We start from the raw sequence: 18,646 nt of genomic DNA, 5'->3' as shown, positions 1-18,646 counted from the left end.
GTTTGTTTTCCTCCTTTCTGTTGGTCTGAGAGTGCTGACTTTGTGGGTGGGGGAGGGTAGCCAGGTTCTGAGCTCTCCTCCCTTCTTGTCCTCTTATGACAACTTTCTTCTTCATGCAGTTTGCCAGTCACCCCTTTATCTTCCGCTTCCCAGTTCTCACAGGGACCAGACATTTTTCCTCCCTATTAACTTTTTTTTTTTTTAATGGGAGGCCTTACTCGCAGCATTTCCCCTCTGCCATGTTGATCTCTCTCTGATGCATTCTTTGACATTGTGCTGGCAATGCACGGATGAGATGAATGGTGAGTAGGGGGTGACTTTTCCTCCTGGTGGGAAGATGAGCTCATAACTATTGCCTTAAGAAAGCTGAGGAGGAGTCCTCTGCTAGAGCAAGGAAGGAGGGGAGTGTACAAACAGACCCATTGGGAAGGAATGTGTGACCTCATGGAAAGAAGGGTCCTGACGCTAGCCCGCCCCTTTCCTGCTATCAGCATCAGCATTTATTTTCTTGTGTTTTCACAACGAACTTTGTGCTGAATGGTTCTCTAAAGGGCATTTTTTAATCTTAAATGCAGTGTTTCACAAACAGGCCCCATGGGTTTCCAAACCTAAAAGGAGGTCAGGCTCCTGCCATAGAAGCTTTGATCTTCATATAGCTCCTCATTTCTTCATCTTCAGTTACCTTCAGTGTAATAATGTGTGTTCAAAAAGCTATATCCAATGACACTTAAAACCCACTGAGATGTCCCATGTCTAGCTTAAAGTAGCTCTCAACTTAGGAGATTCTTGCACTGCAGATTAAATATCATACCACAAAGTCTGTCGAGGTCCATGCCTCCCGATTGTGAATAAGCATAGGATGGTCCTTCCCTTTGGATTTTGCCGTTTTGTCTTTAGGCCAGATGGTCAGAGGTGTTTAGGGAATAAAACAGATTATGGTGGCAGTAGATAAAATAATTTAATCTCTTACTCATAGACACTGTCTCTGTAAGAAGTGGCAATAGTCTGTGCAGGCCCGAGGCTGGAGATGGCCAAGAAAATAGGTGATGGGGAGAGAGTAAGCTTTGAGGATGATATAAGGGAGATCGACTACTTCTGCTCTTTTTAAAAGACACATGTAGAGTTATTGTCTCTATTCTTTTGAACAGATAATTTAGGTACTTCAAAACTTTGTTCAGAATGTGCATACAATGACTTCCCAGCAGAGCTAAACCTGGAATCGCCATAGTAATCTACAGGGAAATGTGTCTTTTTTATTTTTTAAATAAATTGTATTATTATATTCCCCATACAATTGCAACCCCCTTATTTTGACCCCAATCCCTACCCTCCCTGCCCCCACCCTCCATAGAGTGTCTCTCATTCATAGTTTATTGTTGATTTTGATTTTCACTTTCTTATAGTTATTCATTTTCCTGATCCCTTATTTAAGTTTTCTAGATTCCTGCTATGAGTGAGGCCATCCGGTATTTTCCTTTTTCTTTCCGGCTTATTTCACTGAGCATGATCCCTTCCATCTCCATCCATGTTGCTGCAAATTGCTTGTGTTTATCTTTTTTGAATGCTGAGTAATATTCCATGGTGTATATGTACCACATCTTCTTAATCCAGTCATCTATTTTTGGGCATTTGGGTTGTTTCCAAAGGTTAGCTATTGTAAACAGTGCCGCTATAAACATAGGGGTGCAGGTGTTCTTTGGAATTGATGTTTCTGTGTCCTTTGGGTAAATACCTAGGAGTGGGATTGCTGGATCATATGGAAGCTCTATCTTTAGTAGGTTGAGGAATTTCCTCACAGCTTTCCATAGTGATTGGACTAGTTTACACTCCCAAAAGCAGTGCAGGGGAGTTCATTTATTTCCACATCCTCACCAACTTTTGTTGTTGCTAGTTTTTTAATATGTGCCATCTCACTGGTGTGAGATGGTATCTTATTGTAATTTTGATTTGCATTTCTCTGATTGCAAGTGACATTGAACATTTTTTTTCATATGCCTGGTTACATCCAATTTTTATAGTTTAAAATAAAGATGACAACAGTTCCTAATTTAGTAAACATATTTTAATGTAGGACTAATTAATTTTTTAGGGATACTATAAAGAACAGCTTGGGATGAGATTTCCAAATCAAGGAAACATGCATTTGTTTTCAGTTTATCAACTATGCTTAACAGAGCATTTTTACCAGACTGGGTAGGGGCAGTCAAGAATTCTATCATTGGCCTCCCATTTGTTAGTGGATATTCCAACAAATCTTCAAAAAATGGTTAAGAATACTGGAATAAAAACTAGGCCATGAATAGCCCCCAATACCATGACAAGAAACATAATCTTAAAACATGTCCGGAAGATGTATGTGTTAGCTGCAGATAAAACAGACACTCCTATTATTGTTGACAGTGCACTTTGTAACACTGCGTAACCTAGCAAAAACAATGCCTCAATTGCTTTTTGGTTTGCTGAGGGTTTAGAACTGGAAACAAATGCATATGAAATATGTGCGCAAAAATCAAAAGAAAACCCTATACAAATCACAAGATTCATCATGGATACAGAATCAAGGTTGACATGCCAGAATCCCATGAAACCTGTTATTCCTACAATCACAGAGCCAATAGAAAAAGTGACCCACAAGGAACACAATGGGTGGGGAATTAACAATAAAGAAACAAAGAACATAGCTATCGTTGCAACAATGACACTTCGAATAGTGTTTTCTAAGATTGCAGAATATTGATCAAAATAGATAAAAGCTGGGTTATACACCATTAGGGGAATCTCACACCTTTTTGCAATACTTCGTAATTGGAATAACATGTTCTTCTTACTGCGCGAAGAAGAAACACCCGTGGTCTGAATGAAGGCCCGGGAAGAAGTAATCTCATGTGATGATGAAATATTAATATCATATGTAAAAATTGGAATATGCACTAAAAAACCAGGAATGTTGTTTATAAAACTATCTTTGTCATTTCCAGCTAAGTTGTTGGCTTCCATATACTGTATATATGCTTGTAACCAAAACTGTGTTAGATTTTGAACAACATAATCACTGTTTTCAAAAGCGGTGAGACATTTCCCCAATGTTTGCCTAGTGTCTTTATCCCAGTAGTCAACTGCTTCAGTCATGATAACCATCACGATGGGACCATAATCTGAAAAATACTCTTCATGGATGTTAAAATAGGGTGTGATATAGGAATCGTCACTTGCCAGATGTCGAAGGTCTAAACCTTCCTGCACTTGGAAACAGCCATATATACTGAATGCAATGTACAGAAGGTATAAAACCACTACCACAAACTTGGACTTAGTGTTTGTGAGAAAGGGGCCAAAATAATCTCTAAAGAACAAGTTCATTGGATGGATGCTCGATTCTTCATCAGTTCGAAGAGAACTAAATGGGAGGCAGCAGCACCTTATCAGCGAGGAAGAATTTTGGTCCGGGTTTCCCTCTGACCTTTGCAGCCTGCGCTGACAGGCCACTTCTCTCCTACCATCTAGGGCCATAGAGGCGCCAAAACAGGTGATGTTATAAAAATAACAGAAGAGCAAGGATGTCCCCGTGTAAATGCAAAAGTATTGCACGGACTTAAAGGAGGTCATTACCCCTGTAAAGAAGGCCAGGACATTTGTGAGAGTGGTGATGGTGATGGACACCGCCACGTGGGAGTAGACGTCAGACATTCGCTGTTGTACGCTGTCCATGATGTTGGTCTTCTGCCAGGCAGAAATCATGATAAACATGTCATCAACGCCAACACCTGTTAAAAAAAAAATCTTAATGCACATTCATATCCATAAAAGTGTAAATACCATAATTCAAAAGGTTTCCTCCTTTTTCTACTTTGAATGTAGAAACATTGTTTTACATCCTTGTTGAGTTTTTGACAGTCTAGGATTTCTCCCCTCAGGTGTGGCCACCTTCGCTCTCCCAGCACCAGCGCACCCATGGTCCTCCACCAGAGTCCTTGTGCTCTCCTCCCTGTCCCTCTTGCCATCCTCCCCCCTGCTTCCTGTCTGTCTCAGCTCTAGGTTAGCTTTCCAGTGTTGCTTTGAAAGTTTGTCTTTGTCTGACCCTTTGTCTAGTTTCCCTATATTCCACATCTAAGTGAAATGATCCTTTGTCCCTTAAGGTCTTATTCTTTGGTCCTTCAGGTTTTATTAATCTCGCAGAATCTGTGCTTAGGTAACACTCTCCTTGGTTGTCTCTGAGTCCACGACAGAGCACACTACTCTCTCTGTAATAACCTTGTGCTTTGCACGGATTGCTATTATTTACACACAGCACAGTATACTCCACCTCTCCAATTAAGGTGCCTCGGTGTTGAGATCAGGAAACCTGGTGGATGCGTGTTAGTTCAAGCAGGATTAGCAATCTGTTTCTGATTCCACTAGATTACTTGAGAGACCATTTTCTCTCATAAGCCATTTCACAGAAATGCATAAACACTTTCAGCCAACATTCTGTTACTGAACCTATCTGACCACCAACAGCATCAGTCTATCTTTGCGGTATGACTTGAGAGGCACGGCGTCATTTACAGGCACACTCACGCTAGTTTTCCTGCTAGTCTGTTTTTGATATCCAGATAATGTCATTTGAACTTCCCAAGCTGAATCTAGCAAGATGGCCTCACCTTCTCCAGATACCCCACAACTAGATTGCAATAGAGCAAGGCACAAAACCCCTGAAGGAAAAACAGACCTCCACAGCATATCTGAGGAGCAGCAGTCCCAAGGGAGGGAAAACATGAAGCAAACTCTGTGTAGTGAGATTGGGGCAGCACAACTCGTGGCGGGTGGGCACATGCTATGCAACAACCCCTACAGTTGGGCCTCCCTGGTGGCGCAAGGGGATGAGACGAAGCCTGTGAAGCAATCCGCAGACTCTGCAGCACGAGTTCGATGCCCTGGCTGGCCAGGGAGCAACCCACATGGCGAGCAGACTTCTCCTGACTCGCCCGCTGCTCCCCTCAGCAGTGTATTTCAGTCAGTCTGCCTGTGTATTTCAGACAGTGAGAATCCTCTTACGCCCCCTCTCTTCTGGCCTGTACCCCAGCTCTTGTATGCATAAATAAATAAATCTTAAAAAAAGGAAACCCCTACAGTTGCGGGTTTGACACACAGCAATACCAGGGACTCCTGACACCTGGCAATGCACTGAATAAGGGAGTCAGCAAGTTGACAGCCAAGAACTGGAAAGCTTTGGGGTGGTAGTTCAGCATGAGCATTACTGGCTTGAGTGGAGGCTCACAGTATAGAACAGCTGGATCCTGACTTCTCAACAGGGAGAGCTGAGTCAGGTCACCTGCGTCTCCCCATAGGAAAGGCTGCTACTCGAGACTGGGATATTCAGAGAAATCGCCACCCCAACCTGTGGCTAAAGCCAAAACAACAAAGGAATCCTGGTAAACTAGAGCTCAGTGCCTGCTAATGACAGGCACTCACACCCCAGGATAAGGCTTTGAGTGTCAAAAGAGAAGAGAACTCCCTGCCTGTGAGCCCATGTCAGCTGCAATCTGTGCCCAGTGCTCAAGCTCAAGCTGAAACATTCAAGAACAGCTTAGCGTGAGCATGAAGCCATAAAGGACATTAAGGCTGAGAAGTGGGCAAAGAAGTGGGGAGCACTTCCCAGCACCACCTCTGGTATCCACAGCACACTAGGAAGCTTGAATTCCTGGCATTCATTGGGGTGATTCTTTGGTGCCCCACTGCCCTGGCACTCACTGTACCTTCGGCCCCTCATAAGGACAGTTCTCTCGTTACTTCAACAGGGGAAAAGACAACAATTTGAAAGTCTATCCCTACTACAACCCATCAAAATTAAAAACGAGGGGACAGATGAACAGATCACAAATGTTGGAGGGAAAAACGAAAGATGGGAGCCCCATTCCAGCAAAACTGCAGCACATGACTGACATAGATTTAGGGCAACAGTTCTAACAAAGCCATGGAACTCCAATAACAGAGAACATGAGCCAGCACGAGAATACAAACAAAGCAATATGAGGTGGCTACAGTTAGAAATCACAGAAGTCTGAAACACTATAACTGAATGAAAAACATTCATTGAGGGCCTCAGTAGCAGACAAACAGAAGCAATGGAAAGAATCGATGAGCTCGAGAAACACCATGTTGGCGAACACACCATAGAACAATGCAGGAAAAAAAGGAATTTGAAAAAGGATATCATGTTTTCCTTTCGGGAAAACAGAGAGAAATCACATCCATCTCATATGGGTCCTAGAAGTAACAAAAATAACGGCATAGAAAGTTCACTTAAAAAACAAAGTCAAAGGGGCAAAATGGCAGCAGAGTAAAGATGCTGGGCTCACCCTCTCCATGTGTTCAAACTAGATTGCAACAGAACAAGGCCAATGACTCCTGAAGGAAAAACAGACAATTACAGCACAAGTAAAGTGCCCATCCAGAGGAGGGAGACCCCAGCAAGCAGTGGAACAGGCCAAGCAGGTAGCCTGCCTGGGCAGTGAGGTGAGCCCCAGTGGCCAGGCAGAACTGGCAATGTGCTTACACAGAAACATTTGGCAGACCTCAGCAAGCCTCCAGACTGGGTCCTGAAGCAGACCCACCACCCAGGCCCCCAGACAGTGGTGCAGATCTGTGAGCTCAGCAGTGGCTCATGGAAGCAGCCCCATTGACAGCAGGCCTTGGCAGTTCTCAGTGAGCCAGGACAGGACTGGAAGCAGACCAGCCACAGCAGGCATTGGTGCAGACATCAGTGATCTCTAGTGGGGGGGTGCGGGAGGCAGTCCTGGAAGTAGCCATTGGCAGACCTCAGGGCCTGGAAGCAAATCCACCAAGGTAGGTCCCCTGCTGAAGTTGACCTATGTCAATATGCACAGTAAGGAAACTAGAAAGAGTTCAAGGCAAAGACAGAACGAAGAAGGCAGTCAGGCAGAAAAAAGCAGATAACCTATAAAAGTACCCTCTTCAGGCTTACGTCTGAATTCTCTGAGGAAATTCAACAAGTGAGGAGAGAATGGAATAATGTATTCGAAACACTCAAAGATCAAAACTGCCAGCCAAGAATATATATCCTGAGAGACTCTCGTTCAGATGTGAGGGAGAAAATAAGGACTTCCCAGACAAATGAAAGCAGGAGTTTGCTATCACTAGACTTCCTCCTCAAGAAATATTGAAAAGAGAACTCCTATCTGAATTTCACATGAGAAAAGTCACAAGAAACTAAACTATAGAAGAGAAAACTAAAGACAAAAATACAGTAGCTAATACCTTTATATCAATAATCACTTTAAGTGTGAATGGAATGAACTTGCCAAGCAAAAGGCACAGAAAGGATGGTTGGATCTGAAAACAAATCCAACTTTTTGTTGTCTCCAGGAGACCTATGTGAGTTCAGAAGATAAACAGATTCAAAGCAAATGGCTGGGAAAAAAATCCTACAAGTGAATGGGACCCTCAAAAAGGCAGAGACAGACATATTTCATCAGACAAAGAAAAACCCTTGCAGTTAAAAAGGGGAACAAGAGGCAGAATGGTCATTGCATAGTGATTAATGGAGCAACACATCAGGAAAGGATCGATATACCATCAGTATACATGCAGCAAACAAAGGTGCACCCAAATATATAAGACAACTATTTGACAAACCTAAAAACAGACATTGACCACAACACAATGATGGTAGAAGACTTTGACACCCCACTTACATCAAAGACGGATCAACCAGAGGGAAAATCGACAAGGAAACAATAGCCTTAGGTGAGCAATAGACCCCTTGAGCCCACCAGACATTTATGGAGAACGACACTCCCCAAAAGCTGAGCACACATTCTTCTGAAGATCACATGGAACATTTTCCAAAGTGGATCACATGTTGGATCATAAAACAAGTGTGAATAAATTCATGAAGTTTGAAATCATTGTCAGGCACCTTTTCTGATCACAATGGTATCAAATAGAAATCAGGCACAAAAGGAAGGTGGGAAAAACCCTGAGTAGGTGGTGACTATAAAGCACCACACTCATGACTATTGGGTTAATGAGGAAATCAAAGAAGAAATTTAAAAAACACCCGAAGACAATGGAAAATGAAGACACAACCTATCAGAACCTCTGGCCAGGAGCAAGAACAGTTCCAAAAGGGAAGTAAACGGCAACACAGGCACACATCAAGAAATAATAAAGAACTCAAATAAATAAGAAAGAACTCAAATAAATATGCTAACATTACCTGAAAGAATTAGCAAAAAGCTAGTTGAAGAAAGGAAATAATAAAAATCGCAGTGGAAATAAATGACATAGGATTTAAAATGACAGTTTAAAAAAGTCAATGAGGGCCTCCCTGGTGGTGCAAGGGTAAGACACAACCTATGAAGTTATCTGCAGCCACTGGGCCACGGGTTCGATCCTTGTCCAGGGAGCTGCGCACATTTTGCAGCAGATATCTCCTGACTTGCCCACTGTTCCCCTCAGCAGTGTTTTTCAGTCAGTTTGCCTGTTCTGTTCCCCGCTCTGTCTCTGGTGAATCCTCTCATCCCTCCATACCTCTGGCCTGTACTCCCCACCTTGTATGCATAAATAAATAAATGTTAAAAAATGTCTTTTAATTTAAAAAATCAATGAAATGAGTAGCTGGAACTTAGGGAAAAAATAAGATAGAAAACTTCTAGCTAGACTCAGTAAGAAAAAAACTCTTAGTATAAGGGGGTAGAAGGAACATATCTCCACAGATAAAAGGCATCTATACCACACCCACAGGTAACATACTCAGGGAGAGAATAGGATAAGATTTCAGATACACAACAATGATGTGCACTATCACCACCTATGTTCAACGTAGTATTGGAGGTACTAGAGCTATTAGGCAAGAGAGGGATATAAAAGGAACCCAAACTGGAAACATAGAAGTCAAACTATCACTACTTATAGATGACATGATAATACATATAGAAAAACCTAAACACTACATTTTATAAAATATTCGAACAATCAGGGAAGGGAGAGACTGCAAATTCAACATGAAAAATTCTGTTGAATTCCTATATGCAAATAATGAACTAGAAGAGAAAGCCCTCAGGAAAACAATCTCATTTACAATAACATCGGAAAGTGTTAAATACCTAGAAATACACCTAACAAAAGAGGTGAATGATCTAAGAAGAGGTGGCACATATACACAACGGAATATTACTCAGCAATCAAAAAAGATAAAGTCATGTCATTTGCAGCGACATGGATGGATCTAGAAGGAATTTGCTCAGTGAAATGAGCCAGAAGGAAAAAGAAAAATATAGGATGGTTTCACTTAAAGCAGGAATATAGGGGAACCCAATAAGACATCAGCATAAAAAAATAATAACAGCACAAAACACAACACAATAAAGACAATACTATAAATCAGAGACATCCTGCAGGGGAGGAGGAAGGAGAGGGATCAGAGGGAGAGAGGAGCACTGGGGACTGAGGTGATGGTGCATGAGTGCATTGGGGAAGGAAACTCTATGGGGACTGCACATGAGGGGCTGGGGGAAAGAAAATATTGTTCAAAAATGAGCAATGATGTAAAAAATTAAAAAAATAAGAAATAAAAAAAATTAAGAGGTGAATGATCAATTCAATGAAAATGATAAGGTATTGCTAAAAGTAATAGAAGATGCAAGAAAATAGAAAGATATTCCCCACTCATGGATTGGAAGAATTAATATTGTTAACATGTACACCTTCTCCAAAGTAAGACAAATAGAGATGAAATGGAATTCCTATCAAAGTCCTAATGGAATTTTTCAAAGAAATAGAGCAAATTTAATTGAAATTTATATAGAGCCAGAAAAGACCCCAAATAGTCAAAGCGATATTGACCAAAAAACGTATTGGAATTAAAACAGACACACAGACCAATGGTATAGAAATGACGGCCCAGAAATAAACCCATAATTTTATGGACAGTTAATGTACAAAACAGGAGTCAAGAGTACACAATGGAAAAACGAAGTTCTCTTCAACAAACGGTACTGCAAAACTGGGTAGCCACAAGTAGAAAAAAGAACTAGACCACTCTCTCCTACCATACACAAAAAATAACTCAAAGTGGATTAAAGGTTTGGATGTAAGATCTGCAGTCATATAATATATAAAAGGAACCAGGCAAAATACGCCATAATATTGGCTTCATGGTTGTCTTTGGGGATTTGACTCCAACTTCAAGAAGACAAAAGCAAAAATAAACAAATGATACTACACAAGCTAAAAGGCTTCTGCCCAGTGAAAGGAAGTCTCATCAAAATGAAATGACACCCTACTGAATAGTAGAATACATTTGCACATCACACACCTGCCAAGTAGCTAATATCTAAGATCTACAAGGGACTCAGACAACTCAATCAAATGAAAACAAGCCAATCAAAAATGCACAGGAGAGCTAAATAGACACTTCTCCAAAGACGACAGACAGATGGCCAGCAGGCACATGAAGAAAATGTTCAACATCATGTATCATCATGGAAAGGCAAATCAAAAGCAGAGGGATGAACCACCTCACTCCAGTGAGAATGGTCTACATGTGTATCTAACAGAAACCACAGAGGTTGGTTAGGATAAGGAGAAAAAAGAACCCTAGTACTTTCTTGGTGGGAATATAAAGGTTTCCTAGGTTTGAATTCACCAATCTCATGTGGATATGGTAGATTGCTTTTAATTATTTTTTCAATTCTCAATCATACTGAAATGAACATACTTACTCTACTTTTTGGAGCATTATTTCAATTATTAGGACTAATTCATAGAAGTAGAATGGAGAGGTGAAAGACATGCACCTTGAATCCCCTTGTAAGCCTTTTGATTTGATACAAAAATTGGACTAAGTATGAGCCAATTCATAATCTTCTCCTAGCAGCAGATGACAGTGTTCATTACATACAACCACCCCAAAAGCTTCAGTCTTGCAATATTTATTATTCTAATAAGAAAACAAGGCATCTAAGTTTTGGTTTAATTTGCATCCCTTGATTGAGAGGTCATATATTATCCCCCCTTACATTTTCAGTATATTGTGTTTTCCCTTTTCAGGGTTTTGTGTGTGTGTGTGTGTGTGTGTGTGTGTGTGTGTGTGTGTGTGAGAGAGAGAGAGAGAGAGAGAGAGAGAGAGAGATCTGCCTGCTCATGTCATTCTCTTTACTTTTCCATTTGGGGTCCTTAATTTTTCCAGTTCTGAAGACACAATTTAATGTTTATCTTAATTTCTGACACCTTATTTCGGATCTGTAGTCATTTAAGCACAGTTCTTTTACTTAATCTATCATAAACTCGTTCTGTTACCTACTTTCTCCCAAATACACACATAGTGTAGCCTCACATTTGGTTTACTCACCTAGTATTAGAAATGGTGCATTTGCAACTATTGTCACAAATGGCACCCCCACGTACAACATGAGGCCAAAGCCACTCACCACTGCCAAGGCAACAGAAATCACTCCAACGACTGCAATAAACATTTTGTTTCGTATACAGCTAAACCTGTAAATAGGGAGGGAAAAATGATGAATTTTTGGCAGCAGCTTCCATACTCAAATTCCATCAATTCATGACATTCTTGATTTGGACCTGTTCTGAAATCTCTTCTGCGACCATTCTACACCTGTCTCCTGGAGACCTTTAATTCCCATGCAGTATCCCAGACCCACTACACCAATTCAAAGAGGGAAAATAAAAGTTGGCATTTTGTGATTTAACTTAACTATCATCTTTTGCAGCAGCAGCAGACCAAGCACTAATTCCCTGATGGTGTTTCAGAACCACATACATGTACTGGAGCACAGCAGATGGTTAATTCTACTCTAGTGTTCAAGGAGTTGTGTGTGAATAGAACACAACACTAAAGGGCAGGCAGCTGTAGTTGAGAAAGTACCCACATCCAATTATCTTTGCACTCACTTCCTGATTCCAACTAGCTATTAACACCAACCTAAAGGGTTCCTGTACAACAGAGATAGTATGTAGTTAAAAATATGCATGAATGCATCCTGCTAAAACAGTTTCAAGATTCTCCTTTATTGATCAAGTGGGTTTCTAGAAAAGTTGCTATTAATTGCAAAAAAAAAATGTTTTGAAATGTACTGTTTTGGGATCAACACAAGACTTTTCTGTTTCTCTGTTGGGCAACCAGAAATGGGAATATAGAGAAAGCATTTGAAAGCATGTATGTAGTACTTTGCCTCCACAATAACTACATTACATTTAAAAATATTGACAACCACCTGTGGTTTTATATTTTAATTTTATGTGAACAGTTTTAAAACAAATGATTGATAAAAGTCTCTCTGGATTTCTATAGGAAAAGGAAACTAAGTTTGAAGACTAAGAGAGACAACTAAGGAAATGGAGCTACTGATTCCAAAACAGAATGTGACAAAAAGACTTTTTCAGACCATATTCACATAGCAAAACTTTCTTTTTATTAAAAGGTTTCTGCACCATTGATGTGTTTCACTTTTTCTCAAACTGCTGGTGCCTTGAGTTAAATTTAGTGTCCCAAATACACACACACAAACACACACACACACACAAATTTCAGAGAAAAAGTAAATTGCTTGGTTACAATAAATTTGAATGTAATGAATATTTTCCTTTTGCAATACTTCTTGAAAACAATATTTATAAATATTTAAGATAAGAACATAACAAATATAAACTTCAAATGCAAAAAGATTAGTCAGAGCTACACAGGACATGTTTAGTCTCAATCCCTTTTACAAGTTTCTGCATTTTTATGTAAAATTTTTAGACACTGATGTAGGAAGGTAAATTGTTGGCTACAGTGACTTTACTTTGACTAGTTGTGCTGATGTTCTCTAAGCAACTGTTAATAATTGTAAGTGAAGGAAATATATGAAAATGGACACTGTAGGAGACTGATGAATGCACTTGCAGATATTCTAGAACTCTACAAGTAACTTGATAGAAGCAGTTTATCAAAATGATCGGAGAATGATGGAAATTTAGATTTCCTATGACCCGGGATCAACAGATCTTCACTCAGTAGGTTTACAATGACGCTGCAGAATCATTGTGTCTAAAATTTTCCTCACACGATTCCAATGGTCAGTCAAATTGAGGCATCCCTGGCAGTAAAATGTCCAATTTTTTGAACATTTGAATAACTTGACAGCATCGTACTGAATTGGAAATGATTAAACTTAGAAAACTGTATGTTCGGGGAGGAGGCCACATCTTTCTAAAAGATAACGATGTCTATTAAACACAAGAACAATTAAAGTATATTTGAAAGGAGAAAGATTTTCCAGATTTTATCAGAAATTGATCTAATAGTTGGCATAATAAGTTTTGTCATTTCTAAAATGCCAAATTTGAAATAGACTACAAACTCAATATACCACTACTTGCCATAGAATGGTGTTCAATTTGGCAATACTCTCTTGGGAAGGTCTTACTGTTGTCCAAATGATTTCATTCCAAGCCAAAAAATATGGAATGCTCAAATGTGTTGTATCCCTGAGCTAAACAATCATAAGATAGTCGTATTGATAACAGAGGAGGGAGGGCGAGATGTCAAAAGAATCTACAAAAGCACTAGCAGGAAAATCAGTTACATATATTCAAGTCCAAGGAAGGCAAGTATTAGGACTATACTCAGCACCTGTGCCGACAAAAATTTCCTGGTCCTTTTCCTCTTTGCGTGTGCTCCAACCCAGGAAGTAGTTTTTCAATATGGAAAGGAGGAAGGCATACTAGACAAATACTATGAGAAAAGCCATCTTAAATATGCTCAGAATGCTAAAGGAGAACACTGACAAGGAAAGCAATATGTGAATGAAATAATAATATACATCGAAAAATTTAAAAGGAACCAAACAGAAATTCTGGAGCTGAAAAGCTAAAAAACCAACCAAGAAACATATACAACGCAAACAAGTGAAACTTAGAGATGCTGACCAGATTTAGCATTGTGCTGGAGTTGCTCGCCAGAGCCATTTGTCAAGGAATAGAATAAAAAGAATTCAAGCTGGAAAGTAAGAAATATAAGTATCCTGTTTCAGAGATTACATAATCACAGACATGAAAATTCCAAAGCATCCACAAGAAAACTACTAGTTAAAAAAATTCAACAAAGCTACAAGATACAAGAACAACTTATAAACATCAGCTCCGTTTCTATTTACGTGCAAAGAGCAATTGCAAAGGAAATTAAGAAAGCAATTCTATTTAAATAGTATCTAAAAGAAGAAAATACTTAAGAATACATTTGACCAAGAAGGTAATAGATGTGTATACTGAAAATTATAAAACACTGGTGAAAGAAACTAAAGAAAACCTAATTTAATAGAAAGACATCCTTAGTTAATGTGAAGGATTAATACTGTTAAAATGTCAATCACCCAGCAATCTACTGATTCCACTCAATTTCTATTGAAATTGCAATTTCCTTTTTTCTTTTTCAGAAATGGAAGAGCCAACCCTCAAATTCACTTGAAATTGCAAGGAACCCAGGATATCCAAAACAATCTCGAAATAGAACAAAAAGTTGCAGGACTGAGATTTCCAGATTTCAAAACTTACAACAAGTTACTGTAATTAAAACAATGTGGGGACCTCCCTGGTGGCACAGCAGATGATCACTGGCTTGCGAAGCTGCCTGCAGCTTATGTAGCGCCAGTTCAACCCCTGGCTGCTGGGCGAGGGTCGCCGCACATGGCGCACAGAACTCTCCTGCCACCTGCTCTCCCGTCAGCAGTGTATTTTGTCAGTCGGCCTGTTCCGTTCCCCTATCTGGCTCTGGTGAATTCTCTCACCCTCCCATGCTTCTGACTGTACCCAGTGATGGTATAAATAAAATAAATAAATCTTAAAAAAAAAACAACAACAAACCCAATGTGGTACTAGCATGCAAATAAACATACAGACTAAGAGTATAGAATTGGGAGTCCAGAAATAATCCATAAATATAGCCAGTTGATTGACAAGTGTAGTAAGTCTAACAAACTGGAAGAGTCTCTTCAATAAATGGTTCTTGGAAAACTAGATCTTCACATACACAAGGATGATGCTGGGACCTTAACTAAATACCATAAACAGAACTGAATTAGACATTGATCATTGATCTAAATAAAACAGTTAAAACCATAAAAACTTGTAGAGGGAAACACAGATTCAGTGTGTATGACCTTGGAATTGTCAATGTACACTTAGATATAATACCAAAAATACAAGTACCAAAAAAAAATTAGATATGTTGGATTTCATAAAAAAATAAAAAAAAAATAATTGTTACAGGCCATTGTCAAGAAAGTGAAGAGACAGTCTATAAAGAGGAAGAAAATATCAGCAAGTCATATAGCTGAGAAGTGGCTTAATAACTGAAATATGCAAAGTGCTAAGGAAAAACTTGAATCAACAACAAAAGGTCAAACAACCCAATTATAAGAAGGGCAAAGGACTTGGACAGACATTTCTCCAAAGAGGATATACAAGAAGCCAATAAACAATTGAAAAGACAATCAACATGATCAGATATTTACAGAAATGCGAATCATCACCACAATGAGATACCACTTGACACCAACTAAGTCAGGTAAAATTGATAAAAGGGAAAAGAATGAGTGTTGGTTTATAGGGAGAGTGTGTAAAAACTGGAGCCCCTATCTACTGCTGGTGGGATCGAAAAGGGTGTAGACTCTGGAAAACAGTGTGATGGTTCTTCAAATAGCTGACTATGGAATTCTCATGCAACCCACCGATTCCACCTGTAAATGATTCTCTTAACATGAGCACACCATGTTCCTTGCAGTGTTACGATGAGAAGGGAATATTCCAAGTGCCCACAAAAGACCGTGGGTAACCAAATTGTGGAGCACACATACAATGGAGCACAGAGCCATCAAGTGGAATGAAGATGTCACATGTGCACAAGGAAAAACCCTGGAAGCATTATGATTAGTGAAGTAAGTCAGTCACAAAAAAATGTATGATTCCATTGACATGAAAATCTAAGAAAGGCAAATTCATAGAAAGAATAGAGTGAAGGTTAATCAGGACTGGAGGAGAGAAGGGCAGCAGGAGCCACTGCTCACTGGTCACAGAGTTCCTCCTTTGGGTTACAAAAGATATTTGGAAACAGTCACGACAGTACGCAGCCGTGGGGATGTGATTGATGCCAGTGAACTGTACACTTAAAATGGTTAGAATGGCACGTGTTACGTTAAAAATCTTACAACAAATATTTTTAAGTTTAAAAACTAATAAAAGTTTTTTTACCTGTAGCATGATACGATTGCAAATAATATGATCAGAAGGTATGCTGTGTAAAACAAAGGGACCACTGACCTAGCAGTCGCCTCAAATTCCAGTTTCCTAGAGAGTGATGTGAAGTAGACCACCTGTCGTAAAAATACATTCAGGTAAAATAACATTTAATTTCAATATTTGTGTATGAGTGACAAGATCTATCAAAATATTGTAGCTTATTGATTAAAACATGTTACAGTTTGGTAAAAGATTAAAATAGTGTGAATTATGATTTTAGAATAAAGGTAATAAAAAATGTTCCCCACCAATGCATGGCATGCTTTCTAAGATTTCCTTCAAAAATCCTATGTTTAATATTCCTGAGTATACAAATTCTCAATTTTCTCTAAAACGGTGTAATCACTGATAACTGTCAAAATTTTGGCTTTTTGTAAATGACAAGTAGGTTGCTGTATTTTGCTATTTAATAAAAAATATAATTTCAGCAAGGCCTGGTTTCCAAAGCCTTTTCCCAGCGGGTGTCTCTCAACAGGTCTTGCCAAAAGTGTTAGCAGGTTTGCTCATCATCTAAGGTGCCTGGCAGGATGCTAGAAAATACTTGAGAAATCTGAGTTAGTCGTGTTTTTCAAAAACACCAGGGAACTTCAGCTTAAAGGATTGTTTTTTATTTTAGTGACACCAAGCAAGTTTTTGGGGGCTCCAGAAACAGTGCAGACGTGAAGTGAGAGCATTCTGGCTAGAAAACCAAAAGGAACCCTGAAGATCAATGACTGCTCTGTACACGCCCACCCCTGGGGTGCAAAATGAGCGTTTCCCACTAGAATGTGACCCACATTCTATCTAGGCTGGTGGCTTCCCTTGGTGTCCCTTGAAGAAAGCTGGCTTAGCTTCAAAGAGAGTGGAGCAGACCCAGTTCCACATCAAGGCCTCCACCAAGTAGCCAGGCGTGGAAAATCCATGGAAAGTTCTTATCCCTCCCACCTTCTCCTCCCTCTAAACCCAGCCCAAGGCACCTGGATGTTCTTCAAGGTCTGGCGCTTTTCAATGGCATGAATTTGGTCCAGGAACTCCAGCAGCCACATCTGGCTGCGTGCGCTGTCCTCAGGGTCCACGGTCTTCAGGTAGTACTGCAGCCGCATGGCCTTGGCTTGCAGGAGTAACCGGCTATTCCCCGAGCCAGGACCTAGGACGGTTCCTCCCAAGAGGCCGGCCAAGTAAAGGGGAGCAGCGGAGGTGTTGTAAATAGGAAAGGTGATGCTTTTCAGGTCCATGTTGTTATTCTTCTGCCAGATGAACAGGAGTGGATTGGAGGGCATGCAGGTGCTCTGGTACCTGGCACACACCTGAGGGTAGAGGACCTGGGTTCCATCTCCCAGGGGCGCGGTCAGCATCTGCACCGCCTTGTCCAGTTGACTAATTTCTGAGAAGATGACTTGATCCAGCAGATTGGTAGTGTTGGAGACCACCAGGATGGAGGCAAAGTTGACCTCCATGCTGGACCGCAACGGGGAGAAGAGGTGCGACTCGTTGGTGGAGAAATGTGCCTGCACGAAGCGCCGCTCGGCCTTGGCTTGGCTGCCCAAAGGGGTGTAGTGCTCCTCCAGGTTCTCTTCTGTCTCCCTGGGCAAGTACATCAACCCGGTGCCCAGGACAGCCGTCAGCACCAGGGGCGCCAGCAGGAAGAGCCAGGGGTGCGAGCCCACAGCCAGCCCCATCCTTTGGAATCCCCGGGCAAGGGGCTGCTCCAGGCAGTTGGTGTGGCAGCGGGGCCTCCCAGGGGGTGGCTGCTGCACCTGGGCTTCCAGGACCGGTGAATCCCCTCTCTCAGATGGCTGTCGGGGTGGGTCTGAGGAAGGCCCCGAAGCCTGGCTCTCGTCGGGCTCCTGCCCCTCACTGGACTCCAGGACCTGCTCTGGCTGCCCCGCGGAGGCGGGGAGCTGCTGGGGCCCAGTTGCCGCCTCAGGATCTGCTCTGCTCTCAGACACTGGCTCGGGCCAGTCCTCCTGCTCTGGCCTCTGAGCCCCTGAAGCCTCCCCTTGCTCGAACCCCCCTTGGGGTGCAGCCTTGGAGGAATGGACACCCATTTCCGGAAGGACCAACCAGTTGTTCAACAGGAGAAGGAGAAAGCAGTGACTGGATGTTGCACCGAGTCCCCTCCCCCGCAGCTTCCGGGAGGAATCCACAGGGAGGCTGTGCCAACGATCACAGCCCCTCGACCTTTGACCTGCGCTGTGCATGCCGGGATGCGGCGGGGGGCTGCCAGGGGGGTACTTTGCTGGAGAGCCGGTCTTTCCAACTGGCCTAGTTGGGGGAAGTGGTTTCCGGCCTGCATTTGCTACACTGTTATCAGTCCTGGTGCTCACTCCTGTAGCCTGGCGGGGGTGTTGGTATATCGGAGGAG

The 18,646-nt window shown here is 41.3% G+C and overlaps 1 protein-coding gene across 1 annotated transcript; it reads right to left on the bottom strand.

Annotated features, from left to right (window-relative positions):
- Positions 1–2,256: 2,256 nt before the first annotated feature.
- On the bottom strand, positions 2,257–18,329 carry LOC311188099 (patched domain-containing protein 3-like; the record flags this gene model as incomplete). The annotated part of the gene is made up of 4 exons (XM_084259861.1): positions 2,257–3,764; positions 11,354–11,499; positions 16,255–16,376; positions 17,259–18,329. The coding sequence occupies 4 exons, from the start codon at positions 18,327–18,329 to the stop codon at positions 2,257–2,259; spliced, it is 2,847 nt and encodes a 948-aa protein (XP_084115987.1).
- Positions 18,330–18,646: the final 317 nt, after the last annotated feature.

The sequence above is a fragment of the Talpa europaea genome, assembly GCF_964194135.1.
Source record: "Talpa europaea genome assembly, contig: HAP1_SCAFFOLD_204, whole genome shotgun sequence".
In the NCBI taxonomy this organism is placed as follows: Eukaryota; Metazoa; Chordata; class Mammalia; order Eulipotyphla; family Talpidae; genus Talpa; species Talpa europaea.
Note: the sequence above shows the minus strand (reverse complement) of the source record. Positions and strands in the feature narration are given on the sequence as shown.